The sequence below is a fragment of the Cyrtonyx montezumae genome, unplaced genomic scaffold (genome assembly GCF_038088225.1).
Source record: "Cyrtonyx montezumae isolate F1298 unplaced genomic scaffold, pur_monq_1.0 scaffold_3, whole genome shotgun sequence".
NCBI classification, from domain to species: Eukaryota; Metazoa; Chordata; class Aves; order Galliformes; family Odontophoridae; genus Cyrtonyx; species Cyrtonyx montezumae.
The window spans coordinates 73,365,266-73,383,072 of record NW_027072034.1 but is presented as its reverse complement, the minus strand read 5'-3'; the positions used below and the strand labels follow the sequence as shown (position 1 = coordinate 73,383,072).

The 17,807-nt window shown below is 36.1% G+C and overlaps 1 protein-coding gene across 2 annotated transcripts in view; it reads left to right on the top strand.

Annotated features, from left to right (window-relative positions):
• EPHA6 (EPH receptor A6) overlaps window positions 1-17,807 on the top strand; it is a 472,327-nt gene that overhangs the window by 338,990 nt on the left and 115,530 nt on the right. For both annotated transcript variants that reach the window (XM_065741888.1, XM_065741887.1), the window contains exons 7-8: window positions 13,516-13,563; window positions 13,986-14,148. In XM_065741888.1, the coding sequence (XP_065597960.1) occupies window positions 13,516-13,563; window positions 13,986-14,148 (211 nt within the window). The remainder of the gene's footprint in view (window positions 1-13,515; window positions 13,564-13,985; window positions 14,149-17,807) is intronic.

Genomic DNA, 17,807 nt, shown 5'->3' with positions numbered 1-17,807 from the left:
TTGGACAGTTCGACTGAACACAATCCCTGGTATTTGACCAAAGCGGCAGGAGCAGATTTCCATGTCACTTCAAGTTCATGGCTCCACAGAGCACTTATGGCTTTCCTGGCCATTCAGAGCTCCTGGGAAATGAACCATGTCTGGGAAATGTTTTTAAAAAATAATCACTACAAATGCACTTAGGGAGATAATCATTAAAATGAAATCTCCTAGCTTTTTTAGCATAGTAAGTGATGTTAAACAAGCTTCTCAGTTTTGCTATTCTGCTGATATTAACCTGGTTTCCCAAGGGAAGAACTGTGAAAGGCTGAGATTCTAAAAAGAGAAGAAAATAGGTCTCCGAACTATTGAAAATGAGAGTGAATAATTATGAGACTCTGACCAGATATAGTTTTTGCCTGTGGGAAAGAACCTAAAGACCTCACAGCAGCCATTATTAATGACACTGATATAATTACTATTAGGGGAAAAAGAGATCTTACCTCTAAATATCAACTACATGTAATAAAGATTTTATCAAAGAAGTTCAGAGCTAGATCAACTTCATGAGGCACCTGGTTTGTCTTCTAATAGCTTTCTTCTGTTATTTAGAACTTGCTTCTAAACTTTTGTATTTTATTAATAAAGTAGCCTACGGAACTATTACTGTGATCATTCTTGCTGAATGAAAAAATCTTGCTGAGAAACACTGTGCTGTTTAGGTGGCTCTAGTGAATTTGATTTAAAAAAAGCATATTTCATTCTCTGCTGATGTTGTTTACTTGTTTGTAGACAATACACTTTCCTCCAAGGAGAATTGAATGCACAATACATATTCCAGAAACTGTAAGAAGAGCTGTACAAATGTAGAAATGCATTAATGGCTTTGAATGACTTGATTTCAAAGTCTTTCAAAGATGTATCCATGGAAATTATGCAAACTGTTATAAAAGACAACAAACACCACAGAGCTAGTTCTATGCCTCAGAGAAATTTAAGGAAGTTAAATTCACTGGTATTAGAGGTTGATTCCTAAGAGAAGATATTATCAAATTAAACTTACAAAAAAAAAGTATTTTTATAATTAATTGACACAGCAATGTTGTGTAATGTAACGGTAATGTAAGCCACAGGAGTCTACTGTTAAGTCTGAGTGTGTGATTAGGTGAGCTGGGAAATCAGAAGAACCTCATATTTTGTACTGCATTAAAGTTCAGCTCACTCCCAAGATCAAAGCACAGATGATTTGGATGATATGTATTGTAAAAAAAGAAATGTTGTCTTTCCAGAGTCAATATATCAGTTGCACAGAAAGGTTTATTTTTATCGCACTTAATCTTGAATTGGCAAATAAGAGAATGCACTCTAAACTTAAAATATTATTATTGTTATCATTATTATTAGCCAGTTTCATTGTAGTCACCTTTGAGTGTATAAACACGAAGTTTTAGAAACATCTGAAGCTAATGAAAGTTTTAACTCTCTCAGGTACCATAACACACAGTAAGTATCAAACTTTGTGAAAGTTTGACATCTTTACAAAAAAAGAACAGTGAATTTCATGAGCTGTGTTCCAGATATGTGTGTAACGAGTATGGCTGCTAAATGACCATCTATGCAAAAATAATTTCCTTATTTCTAAGTTAAAAGCAATGTCCACATAACCATTACTCTAAAACCTATCAAATATTGCTTTACAGTTTCTTAAAATAAGTACTTAGTTCTCAAAAGCCTTCATCTGTGAGCCCAGACTGTTTTAAAAACAGTAGCTTGGTCAGTGTTTTAATAATACATAAGTACTTTTCAAAAATCACTCTTTCTCAACCATAAAGACAAGTTTGCAGAATAAATCAAGAATATATGCACTTTGAGACGCGAGCAAGGTTATAACTTCGTATAAATGAAGGAATGTTTCAGTATAAAATACTATTTCACTTGTACTTTTTCTGTACTCTTAAGATAGGATATATTTAGATACATTTGGATATACACGATGCATTTAGGATATATTTGAACAAACACAGGTGAATATATGTGTATTCCTTTTGGGGATAATAGAGAATGTTCTTTCTTTTCCTCTTTTTTATTTTTATTCTAAGACTGCATATCAAGTGTTCAGTAATCCTTCAGAAGGATAGATTCCACTTCTATTTTTTTTCACACAAGAATGGAAATACAACTGATTACATAATGTAGACAACCTCTTTTAATTTATGTAATGCTGTCTCCAAAACAATTATGCTGATAGAAGAGAGGAAAATACGCAGGGAATTTGAAGGTGTATTAGGGACACCCGTTCTATTTTGATGCAAGAAACTGTATTATTTTCCATGTTTTAATGTTATCATAAGACTTTTACAGATATACTGAATAAACGTTGTGTTACATTCTTCTTGACAGAATCAAAAGAGGCTTGCCTTTTATTTAGAAGCATGATTTCATTAGCTGACTCAAATTTTTAGAAAGGTTATGTAATTTAATAACTCCCACATCGTTTTGTTTTAGTTTTGTACTCTAATAAAGTTCGTTAATATTCATTTTGTCAATGTAAAGAAACGTTTTTTTTAATATGTTAGTATTAATAGTTTCAAAGTGCCCTTTCTTTATGTTCTTGCCGGGGAGGCTGAGTTAACAACTTATTATTATGTACTCCTTACCGAGCTGTTAATAGCTTCGGAGTTTTTTTCAGGAATTCACCTGCTGCTCATAAAAACATTTACGTTGCTGTAGGAACTTCACTCAGTTGATACATCTTCTGTTTGTAGTGACCTTGCTAGAACTATCTGTTATTCTTCCAGATATATTGCCAAAAGGTCTAGCTTGTTATGTTATCACGGTAACAATTCTTTTGTGATTGAGACTGTTATTTTTTAAAAAAAGACAGTCACATCATTCTAAATTTCCTTAATTTTTTTCAGAAGTAAAATTTATGTTTTTAATAACTTGAAGTACGTACTTTAAATGATTCAAGTTAAATTGGAAATATACATTTATGTGATTGAAAATAATAGCAGAATTTGCTTTACATATTTTCAAAGTGTAAAATAATCACTTTTCCTAACTCATAAGATTGTTTGCTGCGTCCTTTGTAATGTACATTGGATACATAGAAAGTGATTCATCTGCTGTATCTCATGGTATAGTTCTGGAAATATGGCAAACAGATAGACAAAAACATAATACAGTGAGTGAACAGTTGTTTGATGACTGGCTCAAAGAGAACACAGCAGGGTGCTAAGGGCACCACTGCTGCACAACTGGGGAGCTTTTCCAGGAAGACATGAACCACAGGCTGAGTGAGGTCAGAAGGGAGCCCATTAGGGACTGCATTAAGCAGAAGTGAGAGTGTACAAATATGCACCTGCTCGTGGCCACGGCTTGGATGGTCTTCATCATCGTCCTGGTGTTGATGGGAATCATCCCATTGGGAATTAAACTCATGGATGGGGATATGCACGAGCTTGTCTAGCTGTGTGCTAAGAAGCTGAGTCTGGACATTGCTCACCCACTGCACAGCATGGAGCAGGGAAGCCAGGAACAGAGCAGAGGCAGCCAAGGGAGCCATGATCTTTGCTGCCCTGCAGCACTGGCAGCTCTGGACATTTGCTGAGTCCTTCTACTGCTGTATGGCGTTTGTTGGTGCAGGAAAACAGGACATTGGCCAGAGAGCAGCAGCAAGATTTAGCTCTGTGCTGCCATCCTTTCCATCTTCTTTAGGCTCTGCTTCTGCCTCAGGAAAGTGGAATGTAATCCAAGTAGCAGCAGCAACCAGAAAAGCTCCAGAAGGAAATGAGAGGACAAAGAGGATGAAGAAGACAGTGACTTAGATGAGACATGCAACCTAGGCAGAGTTTTGGCCCAGAGCACCCAGTGGCCAGCTCCATACGTGGCCAACAAGTGCCAGTTGGTGGAGGAAGTGGTGGATGACCTTCTTTGCACCTGCTGAGGATGAGCCTGCCACAACTTCACGGCCCAACTGCAGCCAGCCATTTTGGGGTGGCGTGCATCTATGAAGGATGGAGTGCCCACCAAGACAATGTCTTCTCATGCCCCCGAGGCCTCCACTCAGGCAGACCTTCCATGTGGAGCTAGACAATGTGGAGGAGATGCCAGCGAGGAAGTCCAATCTGCATGTGGAGCTGGAGTACACATGAATGAGGGAGCGACTGTTGGGGGATGTGCTCTGTCTTCTCCACCACGCTCAGGAGGAGCTGAGAGAAAAACAGGGGCCCAGCCTCCTCCACACTTTCTGCAAGGGCTCCTATCTAAACACAGGGAAAAGCATGTGTTGGCTCCAAAATCAGGTGAAAGCAACCTTCAAGCATCTGCCTCAGTTGTGTGACTGCTGCCTGAAGGTGCTGCCCTCCTGACACTTGTGCAAGATCAAGCTGACCTCCCCCTCCATGAACACCTTCACTATCAAGATGACACTTGGGGTGCAGTTTGATGAATTGGACACTTTCCTGAGCATTGTGTAGGCCATGGATACATTTCTACAGTTTTCTGTTTCTGTCTTTCAACGTTTATAATTTTCTTGCTTTAGTAAAAGAGATAGTGTTGTTAATACCACTGAATCTCTGCTAATAGTTTCTTTTGTCTGTGTGTGTGTCTGTAAGCCAAGCCATTAGCAGAGAACAGTTTTGCTTTGAATATGGCTTTTTTTCAGCCTGTCACTTTTTGCTCTTTTTCACAGCTCCCTTTTCTTTCTGGTTGGTAGGAATATATTCCATAGCAAAGGGAAAGAGGAAAGTCTGATGTATTAGGAAGAAGATATTTTGTTTATGTATGCTTTAAATCAGCCCTTTCACTCTTCCTGTCCTCTCTACTTAAAATCTGCTTAAAAAGGAGTTGCAAAACCTTGTTGCTTCAAGAAGTTTTAAGACTGTATGTTTTTTTGTTTGTTTGTTTGTTTTTCCCTAGGGCACCTGTTATAAATGTACAACTGTTAAAATATTCAAGTGAAGTCTAAAAAAAATCTGAAAAATATACAGAACAATCCAAGTCTATACCTAACTGCTATCTTTGAACATGGAAGTACTAAGAAAATTTGAATGAGTGAAGAAAAAAAAATGTCTTCAGGAAGAGCTGGATAGGCTGAAATTTTTTATATACTTAAGTTAGAAAGACTTCTGGAGACATTGGTGTGGAGGTTTTCACTGGTAAATATTTATTATTAGAAAATAAACGTCAGAGTAGCTTGTAAGTGCTGGAGAGATAGAATTTAATATCTGAGCTTATCTGACAATTCAAGTTATCCCAGCTCCCTGTATTATATTCTGATTGCACCCTGTTAGCTATCAATTTAAGCTACAGACCTGTTTTTATTCCTCTCAATTTAATCTCTGGGTCATTATGATCAGAAATGTCCTATCTGCTGCTTTTCCTGCATGCTCCTCTGTGTTAACCACTCAGCTTTGCTCTTCCCACCTCTCACCTTACTGTGCTAGTGGGAGTGTTAACACTGTTGTAGACTCACTCTGTCCTCATCTCTTCTCATTTAATTTGCTCTTTTTTAATGGTTCACATCAAGTATACTCCCTCCTGCCTTTTTGAAATGAGGTTTGGTTGTGTGTTAACTGTTGTGTGTTTTCTTTATGAATGGTTGTCTGCTCTTCTCTTCTTGTTGACAGCTTCGCTTTCTGTACAGAGAAAGAGATGTTGATCAGGACTTGATCCAGCCTCACCTAGAAAGCCTCCAGGGGCATCAACCACGTCTCTAGGCAACCTGTTCCAGTGTCTCACCACCCTCACTATAAAAGACATTTTCCTTATGTCCAAAGTAATCTATACTCTTTAAGCTTGAAGCCATTTCCCTTTGTTCTGTCACCATGGACCCTACTAAAAAGTCTGTCCCCTTCCTTCCTGTAGCTCCCCTTTAGATATTCAAAGGCCACTATCCTGTCACCTCAGAGCCTTCTCTTCTCCAGACTGAACAGCCCTCGCTCTTTCAGCCTGTCCTCCTAGGAGGAGAGTTCCATTCTTTGATCATTTTTGTAGACTTTCTCTGGTAGCACTCCAACAGGTCCATGTCTCTCCTGAACTGAAAACTCCATATCTGGATGCAGTACTCCAGGTGAGGCCTCACCAGCAGAGCAGAGGGGCAAGATCATCTCCCTCAACCTGCTGGACATGCTTCTTTTGATGTAGCCCAGGATACTGTTGGCTTTCTGGGCTGCATGGGCACATTGCTGTCTCACGTCCAGTCTCCCATCCACCATTAATGCCAGGTCTTTTTCAGCAGGGCTACTGTCAATTCTTTCATCCTCAGCTTGTATTGGTAGTCAGGGTTGCCTCAACCCACGTGCAAGATAATGCATTTGGATTCTTCGAACCTCATGAGGTTCACCTGAGCCCACTGCTCAAGACTTTCTAGGTCCCCCTGGATGATATCCCATCCTCTGGTATGATGACCAGACCCCACAACTTGGTGTCATCAGCAAACTTGCTAAGAGTGCACTCAACCACACTGTCAATATTGAAGATATTAAAGGGTATCAGTCCCAGTACTGCCCCTGCAGGATACCACTTGTTGCCGATCTCATCTAGACACTGAGCCATTGACCACAACTCTCCGCAGCCGGTTCTTCATCTGTTGTGCAGTCCACCCATCAAATGTATGTCTTTCAGATCTGGAGAGAAGGATGTTGTGAGGTACCACGTCAAAGGCTTACTGAAGTCCAGATAGCTGACATCAGTGACTCCTCCTTTGTCCATTGATGCAGCACGGAGACAAGACCTATAAGACAGTAGCTCCCAGGTTCCTCCTTTTTACCCTTCTTTATGACTGGTTATCTTCTCTTCTACTTTTCTTGTTCTTGACCTTCTGAAGTCAGATTGATCCTCAGAACAATGTAATCACTTTTTAAAATTTACCTTGAATTTCCTAGGCAGCTGGAACCATAAGGTACAACATTTGTAGCAAGGATTTTTTTAAGGAGCTGGATGCTATCTCTGACTGTCATTCCTATTATTGTTATTTTTCTTATTCATATTTTTATAATGCTTATAATTTTTCTTAACATTATATTTCACCACTGAGGATGGTGAGGCATTGGAACAAGTTGCCCAGTGAGATTGTGAATGCTCCCTTCCTGGAGACACTGAACACCAGGCTGGATGGGTCTTTGAGCAACCTGGTCTAGGGGGAGGTGTCCCTGTCTATAGCAGGAGGCTGGAACTACATGATATTAAATGTCCCTTCCAAACCAAACCATTCTATGATTCTATGATTCCATGAGGCCTGACCTAATCCTGCTAATGATACTGTAATAAGACAATAGTTAATGTTAGAAGAACATTTTTAAACCTTTAGGTTTAAAAACCTAGCCCTAACCTTTTACAGAATATTGTAAAGATGAGCTTTCAAGACAAATTCTGATTTTCTAAGGCATAGTCAATTTTCCTGATTTCAGTATGATTACTCCTTATCTACAGTGATCTAAGGGAGGTGAGACATAAGATATGATTAGGGACAATAAGAATTTGAAATCATGCTATAGGAATAATTGCAAGGAAAGAACATGTTTTTTGACATTGATGGGGACAAGTTCATTGTTAGACAAACGCAGGCAGCATGCAGGCAATTTTTGTAAGTTAAAACTATGGGGGATGTATTTTTCTGAGAAAACACAAGGAATAGTAACCAATTCCATAATTCACTGCTATTTGACTGTAACAGATTCTCTTTGATCTGATTAATCACATATTGACTATACCTGGTAATTACCTACTGTTTCATTCTAATGTATATTGCAGCGTTAAAGTTCAGTTGACCCTGGAGGAAATTAAGTGCTATCGTGGCTTTTCCAAGGGAAAACTAAAGAAAGGGTAGGACGTTTTGACATTTCCTTTCATGGTGGCCCAGAGCTACAATTAATAAAAGTTTCTAGCTTCCAGAATTATGACCATTCCTTCAAAATAATGATGCTTCCTCTGGAGGTCACATTGTGTATATCCTTCAAACTGATGTATCAAGGAAAGTGGAAAAATGTGAACAAATGTTCTCATAAAATATTCTTTTTTATTATTTGAGCTTTTATTTAAACATTGATAATGTCTGAATCACAGAACTCTGAATCTTCCTTCCTTTAATATGGTACTTATTCAGCTTTGACATCGTGCTTTAATGCGTAGGAGGAAGACTGGTTCTCTGTGGCATAAAGATTGAATCTTTATTAGTATTTCCTCTTGTTAGATAACAGTTCCCCAAAAAGGCTAAGTGGGATTCTATGATGTAAGTAGGGAATTTTCATGCTGGAGGACAATGGATGTAAGCCACATAGGTTTTCTCTATTTGTAAACAGCTGATAGAAAAATTTGTTGCTGTCTCCTTGAATTTTTTTTTTCACACATACATTTGGAAGTTGTAGATACACAAAAAATATGTTTTCAGCTAGCAGAAGGCTGTAAAAACATTTTCCCCAGTGTCAGTTTTAGAGGCTTCTCAGTTACTCATTGGCCTTAATAAACTGAACACCTTGATTGTCATTCATAAAATTAGATTGGCACAGAGTAAACTGCAAGAGACTGGTAATTCCTGGAGATCTGCTTATATATATTAGATTATAATAAATTATATTTGATTATCTTTTTTAAATAAATGCTGATATTATTTTGATTAGATCAATGTCTCTCTTTCCTACTTAAATATTACTGGTGATAAGTCTTGTATGACTGAAAGTACCTGAATTTTTATTAGCACTTTACTGGTAAAGTTAATATTTTAAAGGTTAGTTAAGCACAATAAGCAAATTTCAGCATTTCATCTTTTATTTCCATTAATCTTTCTTTGCACTGAATATTTTATGTGATATTATGGGTGTTATGTATTATCACCCATAAATTCATTTGTACACTCTTAGATAGCAGTGTGAGTCTAAACTGATAAAAATTCATTATATTTTGTTTAGTCTATTAATATTTTACTTGATATGTATGCACTAAGACTTCATTTATAAGCTGTTTTCCTTTGAAATTAGGTGGGGAGAAATGAGAGTGCAGCATATTCACAGGGGGTGATATGTGGTGGATTATCTGTTTGTAAGTTTTGAGTGTCATCAGGGAGAATTCACTTTCTTCTGAGCTTATGAAAAAAATGCTAATGTCATGATAGTATAGCATCTGGAAGATGGCTTGTTATAACATTCATTAATAAGTTAGTTCCTTTTAGTCACAAGTAGTGAAGAACTACCATTTAATCTGATGATATTATACAATCTGAGTGTTTCATTACAGCACATGTTGATGGGCCAGATTCAACTATTTTGATGCACTGCAAAAGCAGAAAGGGATTGCAACTCCATTAAATCGGTTTCCCTAATCTTAGACTGTTAGCACCACTGTAACTTCCTTTCAGTCAGATAATTTATTTAGTTATGGAAATATGTCTTTTTTATAAAGACAAGAAAAAAATTAAGGTATATATGGATTCAGATACTTGTGCAGTGGTCACTATAGGAAGGTGTTTGATTCTGAATAGTACTTTCATTCATGCACAGGCTGAAATGTCATGGATTTGTGAACACTCAAAATCGGAATAGAATCCATTGACAAGAAAAATTGTGCAAACAAGAAGAAAAATGCAATTTCTTTATAAATAGAGAAAGCATTTCCAAGGTTCATATTATACTTCAGTTTTTAACTTGGACAGGTAGTCTTAGAATACATTTTACAATAATGTTGATAGCACTTGTGTGCATTATATTTAAGTTTTAGTTACACATAGTCTCAAGATAGATGTGCAGTGAGTTATGGAGGAGTTTGTATGAATTTTATCAGATTCTTACTAGTAGTTTTAAGAGTACTTTAATACTTTTAAGAGTATTTTAAGGGAAGAGTTTACATTTAAACCCTCAGCCCCTGTGTTTTCAGAACTACTTATTGAGAACCTCATGCCATCTAAAGATCACAATGTTGCTTTGATGCTAATGTGAAGAATCAGAGCATTTCTTCTCTTTTTTATGTACTCTGAGCTATACATAATGGCCAACAGTTTGGTTCCTGCCTACATGCAATAGGAAATACAGCTATGACAGTAAAACTTTTTCAATCTGCAGATCCTATGCAATTCCTCTTTAGTTATCAGTAAATCCAGAACAGGTGTAATGTTTTACATTTTCTTTTATCATGTTCCTGTTACTATTTATCTGTAACAGAGCATATTGTATATACTAGTCTACAAAACTATGCTTCCTTTCCATGGAAAATGGAGTGCATGACAGTATGGCTGATACATGTATACATTTTGCCCCAGCATAAAATCAGATTCTGGTAAAGGAATGCACTAATGTCTGTGAAGTACATGCAAATCTTTCAGTATAAAGTTCAGTTTACGAACACAGAATACATGCAAGAGTAAGTGCATATTACTGATGGCATGAATGAGACCCAGCATCTCATACTTCTCTACACAATGGAATTGAATAATTATTTTCTGATAGAGTCCTTAGTCTGTCTGGGAGCAGTCATGGCATAAGGACTTGGCCAGCCTGGAGAGTTAAAGCTTCCTGTCTACTCCCTAATCTCTCTATGTAGAAAGCTCTGGATTTCAAGGCAGGCCACAGATCTTGTCATTGTCATGAGAAGGGAATAGTGGCAAAAATCATCCTTGATCCTTGTTAACTTCTGTCTCCACCTGTCCAGCTGTAAATCTGTCACAAATTGTAGGTAGAATTACCTTATACTGTATTATACTTGTATTTCAGCAAGTGATGAAAGCTAAAATTTTACACAATAATTGGAAAATATAGGCAATAATACAGTTATTTCAGTGGGTAAAACTGAAATAGACAAAAATCAACATGACATGAGTATTTAATTTAGCTAAGTCATTCATTGCCCACTATGTAATGTTTCTTTAAGAAGCAAAACTCTTATGTATTCTTACTGATTGTGATATGTTGATAGAGCACGTTATCATCTTTTCCAGTAAGGAAAGTGTTCTTCTGGTAAACTTAAACTTCTTATTATTGATTGCTACTTTGAAGCAAGAGTGTGTCTCCCTACAATAAAATGTGCTATGTATTACAGGTATCTCAGGTATATTTTTACTCCATCTGTATGTGACTGAAGCAAAATAGTAATCCATGTCTTGGCCAAAACATCTAGTGGTTAATAAATTCATCCACTTTTCTCCTCTACAGAAAATTGGAAAATATCCAATGAACTATCAGCAGTGCCTTAAGGTCATTCGGATAGCTCCAAATATATATGAAGTTCTTGTGTCTTTCATTCTGTAAATCTCATTTTGGAAGAAGGCCACAGCCTCTTTTCATTTGTAGACAGACAAATCTGTCATTGGCATAAATGACTGCTAGTCAGTTGAGTACAATGAATCTCTGCGCACTTCTCTCAGTGGTGAATTTTGTTCTTAGTATTCCATTTTCCACACCTCATTATGAAGTGTGATTTAGTACTTACAACATCCAAACTGAGTAGTTTTTCGTGAATGGTATTGTTGCTGTTATTTTATATTTCATTCATATCATGTCATTATTTATTTATTTATTTATTATTGTATTTCAGCATGTCCCACTGAAATAACCTTGCATAAAAATGAAAAACTAAAATAAACCTAAGAAAGACAGAAATAATATTATCTAGATGAATACCATGGAATGTATTTTTTGTCTGTCACTAAATTTTGTTATAAAGCAGGAACAAACTGTCCTTACCAACACTGTGTTATTAGATGGCATTTCAGAGTAATTTCTTTAAGAGATAAAAACATCAGAGTTTGAAAATACAGTGTCCTCTCTTTGGAGAGATCAAGCATCCACTCTTTGGAGAATCATCTTATATATGAATGTAGGCCAGAATGGTTTATTTCTTTGTGTAAAACGATCTGAAGTTTCCAACTATTAATCTTTCTGTCTCTAGTATGAGCAACTTCCTCTTTGTGTATATGTTTCTGAAGCTTTTTTTTCTTTCTCAGATACACCAAGGTGACAAGGTTTGCTTTCTCCTATTTCATTTGCTATTTCAAGTCATATACCTTTTCCCATATGACAAGACTAATATTTTTATGATAGTGTACCTATATATGTTGTTTTTTGGGCCGTATGATGAATGTCATAAGAGGCTATGGAAAGAAAAGAAGGGAAATGGATGGGCTTGGAGACGGAAGCTCCCAGAGTATATTAGCCTTGGGCAGGTAGTGAGGGGAAGAAAGCCTAACAGCCCATGTAGGTGATGGAAATACCCTGGCCATCTTATATTTTGAGATATATTACAGCTCTACACATGAAAGTTACTGGAAATTTCATGTACAACAAAGCAGTAGAATAGAAATCCCTCACCTTAATGTTTGATTTTCAATCAGAATAAAATAGATTTTTTCTGAAATTTCTCAGAAAAGGAAAGTTTAAAATCCACTAACTAATTGCTCAAATTGACTTTATAGCATTTCAATTAACTGGGGAAATTTGATGGTGATAACAGCTGTTAGATTTATTTGTATGTTACTTGTAATTGGCGTTCATAAGATTAGTCACACAATGTCCTAGTATTACAATTTAAATATATGTTTCTTGAGGTTTCAAAATTTGTTAATAGTCTGTGGAACAAATCAACACTTCCTTTTACTTTAGTTTCTCAAATTATTTCCACTGATTGAATTGAGCAATAAATACAATTATTTTAAGTATTAATCATTATTGCATACCTTCCTTCTCCTTAGCAGAATCACTAAGTTGTTTTTGTATGTTTGATTGATTTTTAATTTGGTATTTTTATCCATCTCTCTGTATGTCTATTAGAAGAATACTGCTGTACCTCTTGTCCTGTGCTGATGTGGCTTTGTTACACTGTGACTCAAGTTGACTTACTGTGATTACTGCTTTTTTTATATAGAAAAAAATATGCATGTGTTCAGAACAGGTTAGAAGTTCAACAGTCTTTTTATCTTGCTGTATCTCTTCTGTGAGCAAGATTGTTTCCTTCTGAATAGGCTGGAAGCATCCTTTGAATAATATATACATACTCTAATATTACTGCGTGGTATAATAAATTTATATGGAGCCCTATGGGTACTACAGTTGGATTATTAAGCATATGCCAAGGACAGTTCTGTTCATGTTATCAGTTTATGGATGACTCCTACTGCAATACAGTAAAGCTAGCCTAGGGGTGCCATAGAAAGTATTACAGCTTACAAATTTATCGAGTGACTGTAACTAATGACAGGAAATAGTCTCTCTTTTAAGACATTTCCTCATTTAAAAGAATCACCAACAATGTGTCTAGCACTTCCTTTTTGTGCAGCAGTCACTGTGGTTGATCTCCATACTACAGCACCTGGTCTGCAGTGGCAATACCCTGACTATGTGAGAATCAGGAGTTCTCAGCAGATACCCATAATCAACTGGTAGGAAATTAGCTGGAGGATTTCACAGTGTCTCTCCTAACAGAGTGTGAAAGCGAATTTCATGTACTACTACCTGAAAAAAATAAAATTCAACATCAGTGAAGCAGTTGAGCCATGCTAGCAGCTTACAGACTTTAAAGAAAAGGTTAATTTTTATTTTCTTTTACCCACAGGTCTACCCACGGATAGCGCCGGCATTTTGGCACTACCTGCGGGTAGAAGTGAGTAGCGGGTATTTGAATACTCCCACATCTTTACTTTACAGCTTACTAGTGCTTACTGACCTCCGAGTTTGTCTATTGTGCAAAAATAGTTAGCTGCCATTCTAGCTGTCATTTTCTGTGAATGTAGTCTTGTACTAATTCCATATTGTTTTGACTACAGTATAATTACTAACCTAAGTCACAGAAGTGTGATGTGTTTATATGCAAGACTAAGGACAGAAAAAATTGATATCTAAGGCCATATCATACATTGTGACTATAGCAAAAAATCAAAAGTACCAAAATCCATACCCGCACCTTCTTTTATTAACGCATTTTACATTCATGAGAAGAATGTGGAGCTTCAGTTTTGCTGTATCATTTTTGTTAAGTTTGTACAACTCAACTTGATATCATTTCTCCCCTCTTTTGTCCCCCAGGAGCATGAGCAGCTCAGCTATTCCTCCACAAGGTCCAAGGCTCCAAGTGTTATCATCACAGGTCTCAAGCCAGCCACCAAGTATATATTTCATATCAGAGTCAGGACGGCAGCAGGATACAGCGGCTATAGCCAGAAGTTTGAATTTGAAACTGGAGATGAAAGTAAGTTTTACTGAAAGGAAAAAGACAAATACATTAGAAGTAGCATTTAATTCAAAAACAGTCAGACTCTGAGAGTTTAAATGGCTGAATCCATTCAACATATTTATTACAGTTACCACTGACAAAAAGTAAGCCTCAGCCTCACACTTCTAGATTTTTTTTAATTATTTTTAATTTTTAGTAATAAATAAAAATTTCAGCCCACCATTGCAGCTGAAGGAATGTTTGCTTCTGCAAGATATCCTGGTTCACCGTAGATCCATTCTTCACTTAAAAAAGACCTTCCTTTTAACCTCTGGAATTATCCTGTGTAAGGCTACCATATTACTGAAATTCAGCAGCTTCGTGCAGGTTCTTAGAATGCATTGATGGAGTCATTTCTCTATAGTTTTTAGTGCTCTCAGAATATGATAAAAAAGAAAAATTTTGTATGTATTTCAACCTGTAAGTCTACTAAATTAGCCAGTGAGAAGCAAAAATCCCACATATTCTTGAAGAATGAAAAAAAGGCTTGGCTATTACTCTGAACAATTTTCTACTGATGCACTGCCTTGCACCTTCAAAGAAACCATGAACACAATATTTAGAAGCATTCTGAGATAAAATGAGCATAGTAGAATCAGCACTAAAACACTCATTAATGAAATTGATTTAATTAACTAATTACGTGTACTGTGTTTTTTATTAGTTTTGGAATTCAAGTTACTTAAGCTAAAGTACAGACTCAAAACTGTGCAAGTATTTTCAAGAGCACCCATGGGTTTGTGTTCCATTTTCATTGCTTAGCTTCTATTTCAGAAATGTTTTAGAGATAGATTTCCAAGTACTTTATGCCTAATTGGACTTTTAATTTTTTTTCTACATTGTTAAGCCAATTGGTTTGACAAGGAATTAAGCACTTCGGTGCTTTCAAGAATTCTAGTAGAACCTGTTTGCACCTTCTGATGCAAAAAAAACCTAGTCTTTAGGCACAATGGCTTATAACTGTTATGAAAAGTAAATGGTATTTTAACCTCTATGAGCCTGTGTTATATATGGACAAATGTGACTACTTGAATAAGTTAGGAAGACTGGTGCCTGATTTATGTCACCAGCACTGTTGATAGAAATGTCTCAAGGCTGTGAAAGTCTTACAAAAGCCTCTTATCCTTTTTATTTTTTTCCTTATTACATCTGCCTTGTTGGGGTGCATGGTGAGCTAGATTAATATGCTAATCCAAGTAATTTTTTTTTCAATGAGAACAAATAACTAAACCAGTAATTACAAAAAGTTGAGTTAGTTGAGTTGATAAAGTACTGTAGGCTTGGATCCATGCAAGCCAGTGTTATCACTGTAGATGTTACTGTAATTATTAATTCACTCTTCCCTAAGATGTCATTCCAAGTGTCAAATGTCTTAAGAAGTTCAAAGTCATGTAGATTTCCATAATGTCCAGTGCTGAGGGAGTGTGTGTATCTGCGCACCTTTAGCTCTAGAATCATGACGGAAAGGACAAAAAGGACTAAAGATGGTTCTCTGAAAAGCACAAAAGGTAACTTAGAAGCTTGAGTTTTTCTCCAAACTCACTGGAGGCAGAGGATGACTAGTTAGGTGACGTGGTTCAGATGTCCATTTTGAGATAGAAGAAAAGATCATAGGTTAAAGTAGTTCACATGATGCTATCATAAGTTTCTATCAGGAAAAGTATAGTTTTCTCTTTCTGGGAAATACTGTTGCCACAGCAATGTTAATATGAGTTATTCAGTGTAAAAAAAAAAAGAAATGGTGAATTTCTTTACATGTAATGTATTTTTCAAATTTTGATCCCATTTTGAAGAAACACTGGATTTTGCAATATAACATGATATTATAAATGATGCATTTTCAAATTCTAAATGTCTATCTTCCTATTGTGTGGGAGCACAAGCTTTCTACAGAAACAAGTTTGTATTGAAAAAAATATATTACAGATTTCAACACTTAAACATTAAATGCCTCAGTGACTTCTAATTTACTATGAATCTTGATAGTAAAACATATGCATTATATATTTGCTGTTTACCAACATTTATTGCTTAGGCTTATTCCTGACTAAAAGTATTTAATTTTGTTACAAAATGAAATCATTGTGTGATTGAAAGGAAATGTGAACAGGGGAAAAGTAGGCTTTGAAGGTACATGACCAGCAGAGATGGAGGTAAAGTGAAATTCTGTAGCTCAGTTTGAAATGGTGCTAGATCAATAAATCAGTTTAATTGAAAGGGTAGTTCAAAGGCATTACAATTGTAAGTGCTACTTTAAATTTGAAAAGGAAAAAAAAAAAGTGCATGATGGTAAATATTACTTATTTCAAATAGAAGCAGTGCTCAATGACCAGTCAAATTATACCCTGACACTCTCCAAATATCTTACTTCCTCAAAGCAGTGTTTTGGAAGTAGGCCTATTCTAAACTTCAATGCACTACCAGATTATTATGGTTATTCATTTAAACTCCTTTCATAACATCAACAAAACCTTTGTGACTGAAGCTTTTCCATTCAGTTTATGAAAGCAGATTGAAATGCAACATCTCCCAAAACCAGTCTTGACTTGAAGTCTTCCAGCAATGGGCAGCTCAGCATATTTAAAAGCAGATAGTTCTATCATTTAGCCCTTATAATTAAAAATTTGTCCTTTATTTATGACCTGATCTTGGTTTTTTTTTAGCTTATATCTTATTACCCTTTTCGGACAAATCAAAAAGTCTAATATTATAAAAAATGTCTTTCTCATTTAAATATGAATAGGCCATTTTTAAGAATACTCTCATGTTTCCCATAAGTAAAATAAATGCTCTGTCCCTCAAAAAGGCAGTTTATCCAAATACAGAATCATGGTAGCTCTCCAAAATTTTACCATCCTTTCTGAAGGGCAGCATCAAAACTAAGCCTGATATTAAACTGAACTGGAAAAGGAACCCTGTTTATGATACGATAAACAATCATAACACCACTTACCTCCTTCTAGTTTAGTTTTCCTTTATTTGTAGAATCTCTTGTATTCCAAAATACTGACTTACTTTTAGATGTAATGATATAGGAGGGTTGTGTTTAAGGTTATGTTACACATTCAACTGAGTGCACATAAATGATGTCACGCTTGCTAGCATGCACCAATCTTAGAAACTAGTTCAAATCAAGCTACGTATTAATCTCTCATCATTTACTACTCTGACAGTATGCATTTCAGCTGAAGTTTTTCTAGCTTTTTGATGTGTATTCTTGTTTATTATTCTGCAAAACTCTAAATAATATTAGACCAAGACAGGCTGTTGCAGCTCCCTCAAATGCTACCTATTGCAAACAAGCCACATAATGAAAATTCCAGTCAACACTTACTTCCTGTAGTCTTTCAGTTAGCCAGATTTTAAGTTAATGTGAGCTATACTGATTTCATATGAAGTTAACATTTTCATCAATGGGCTGGGAAGAACAGAGGCTTTAAAAAGTGTTTGTTTTCAAAATGAACATTATCCACCAACGATCTCATAAAAACTACAATAAATACTCAGAGACCCTGGTGCCTACAAGAATGTGCAAAAGATTTGTACAATTTACTTCTGTTAGGCAGTGCAGTATTTCCATGCTGTGACTCTCTTTTGCAGGATTTGTTATAAATCTAAGCATGGTTTCCATACCA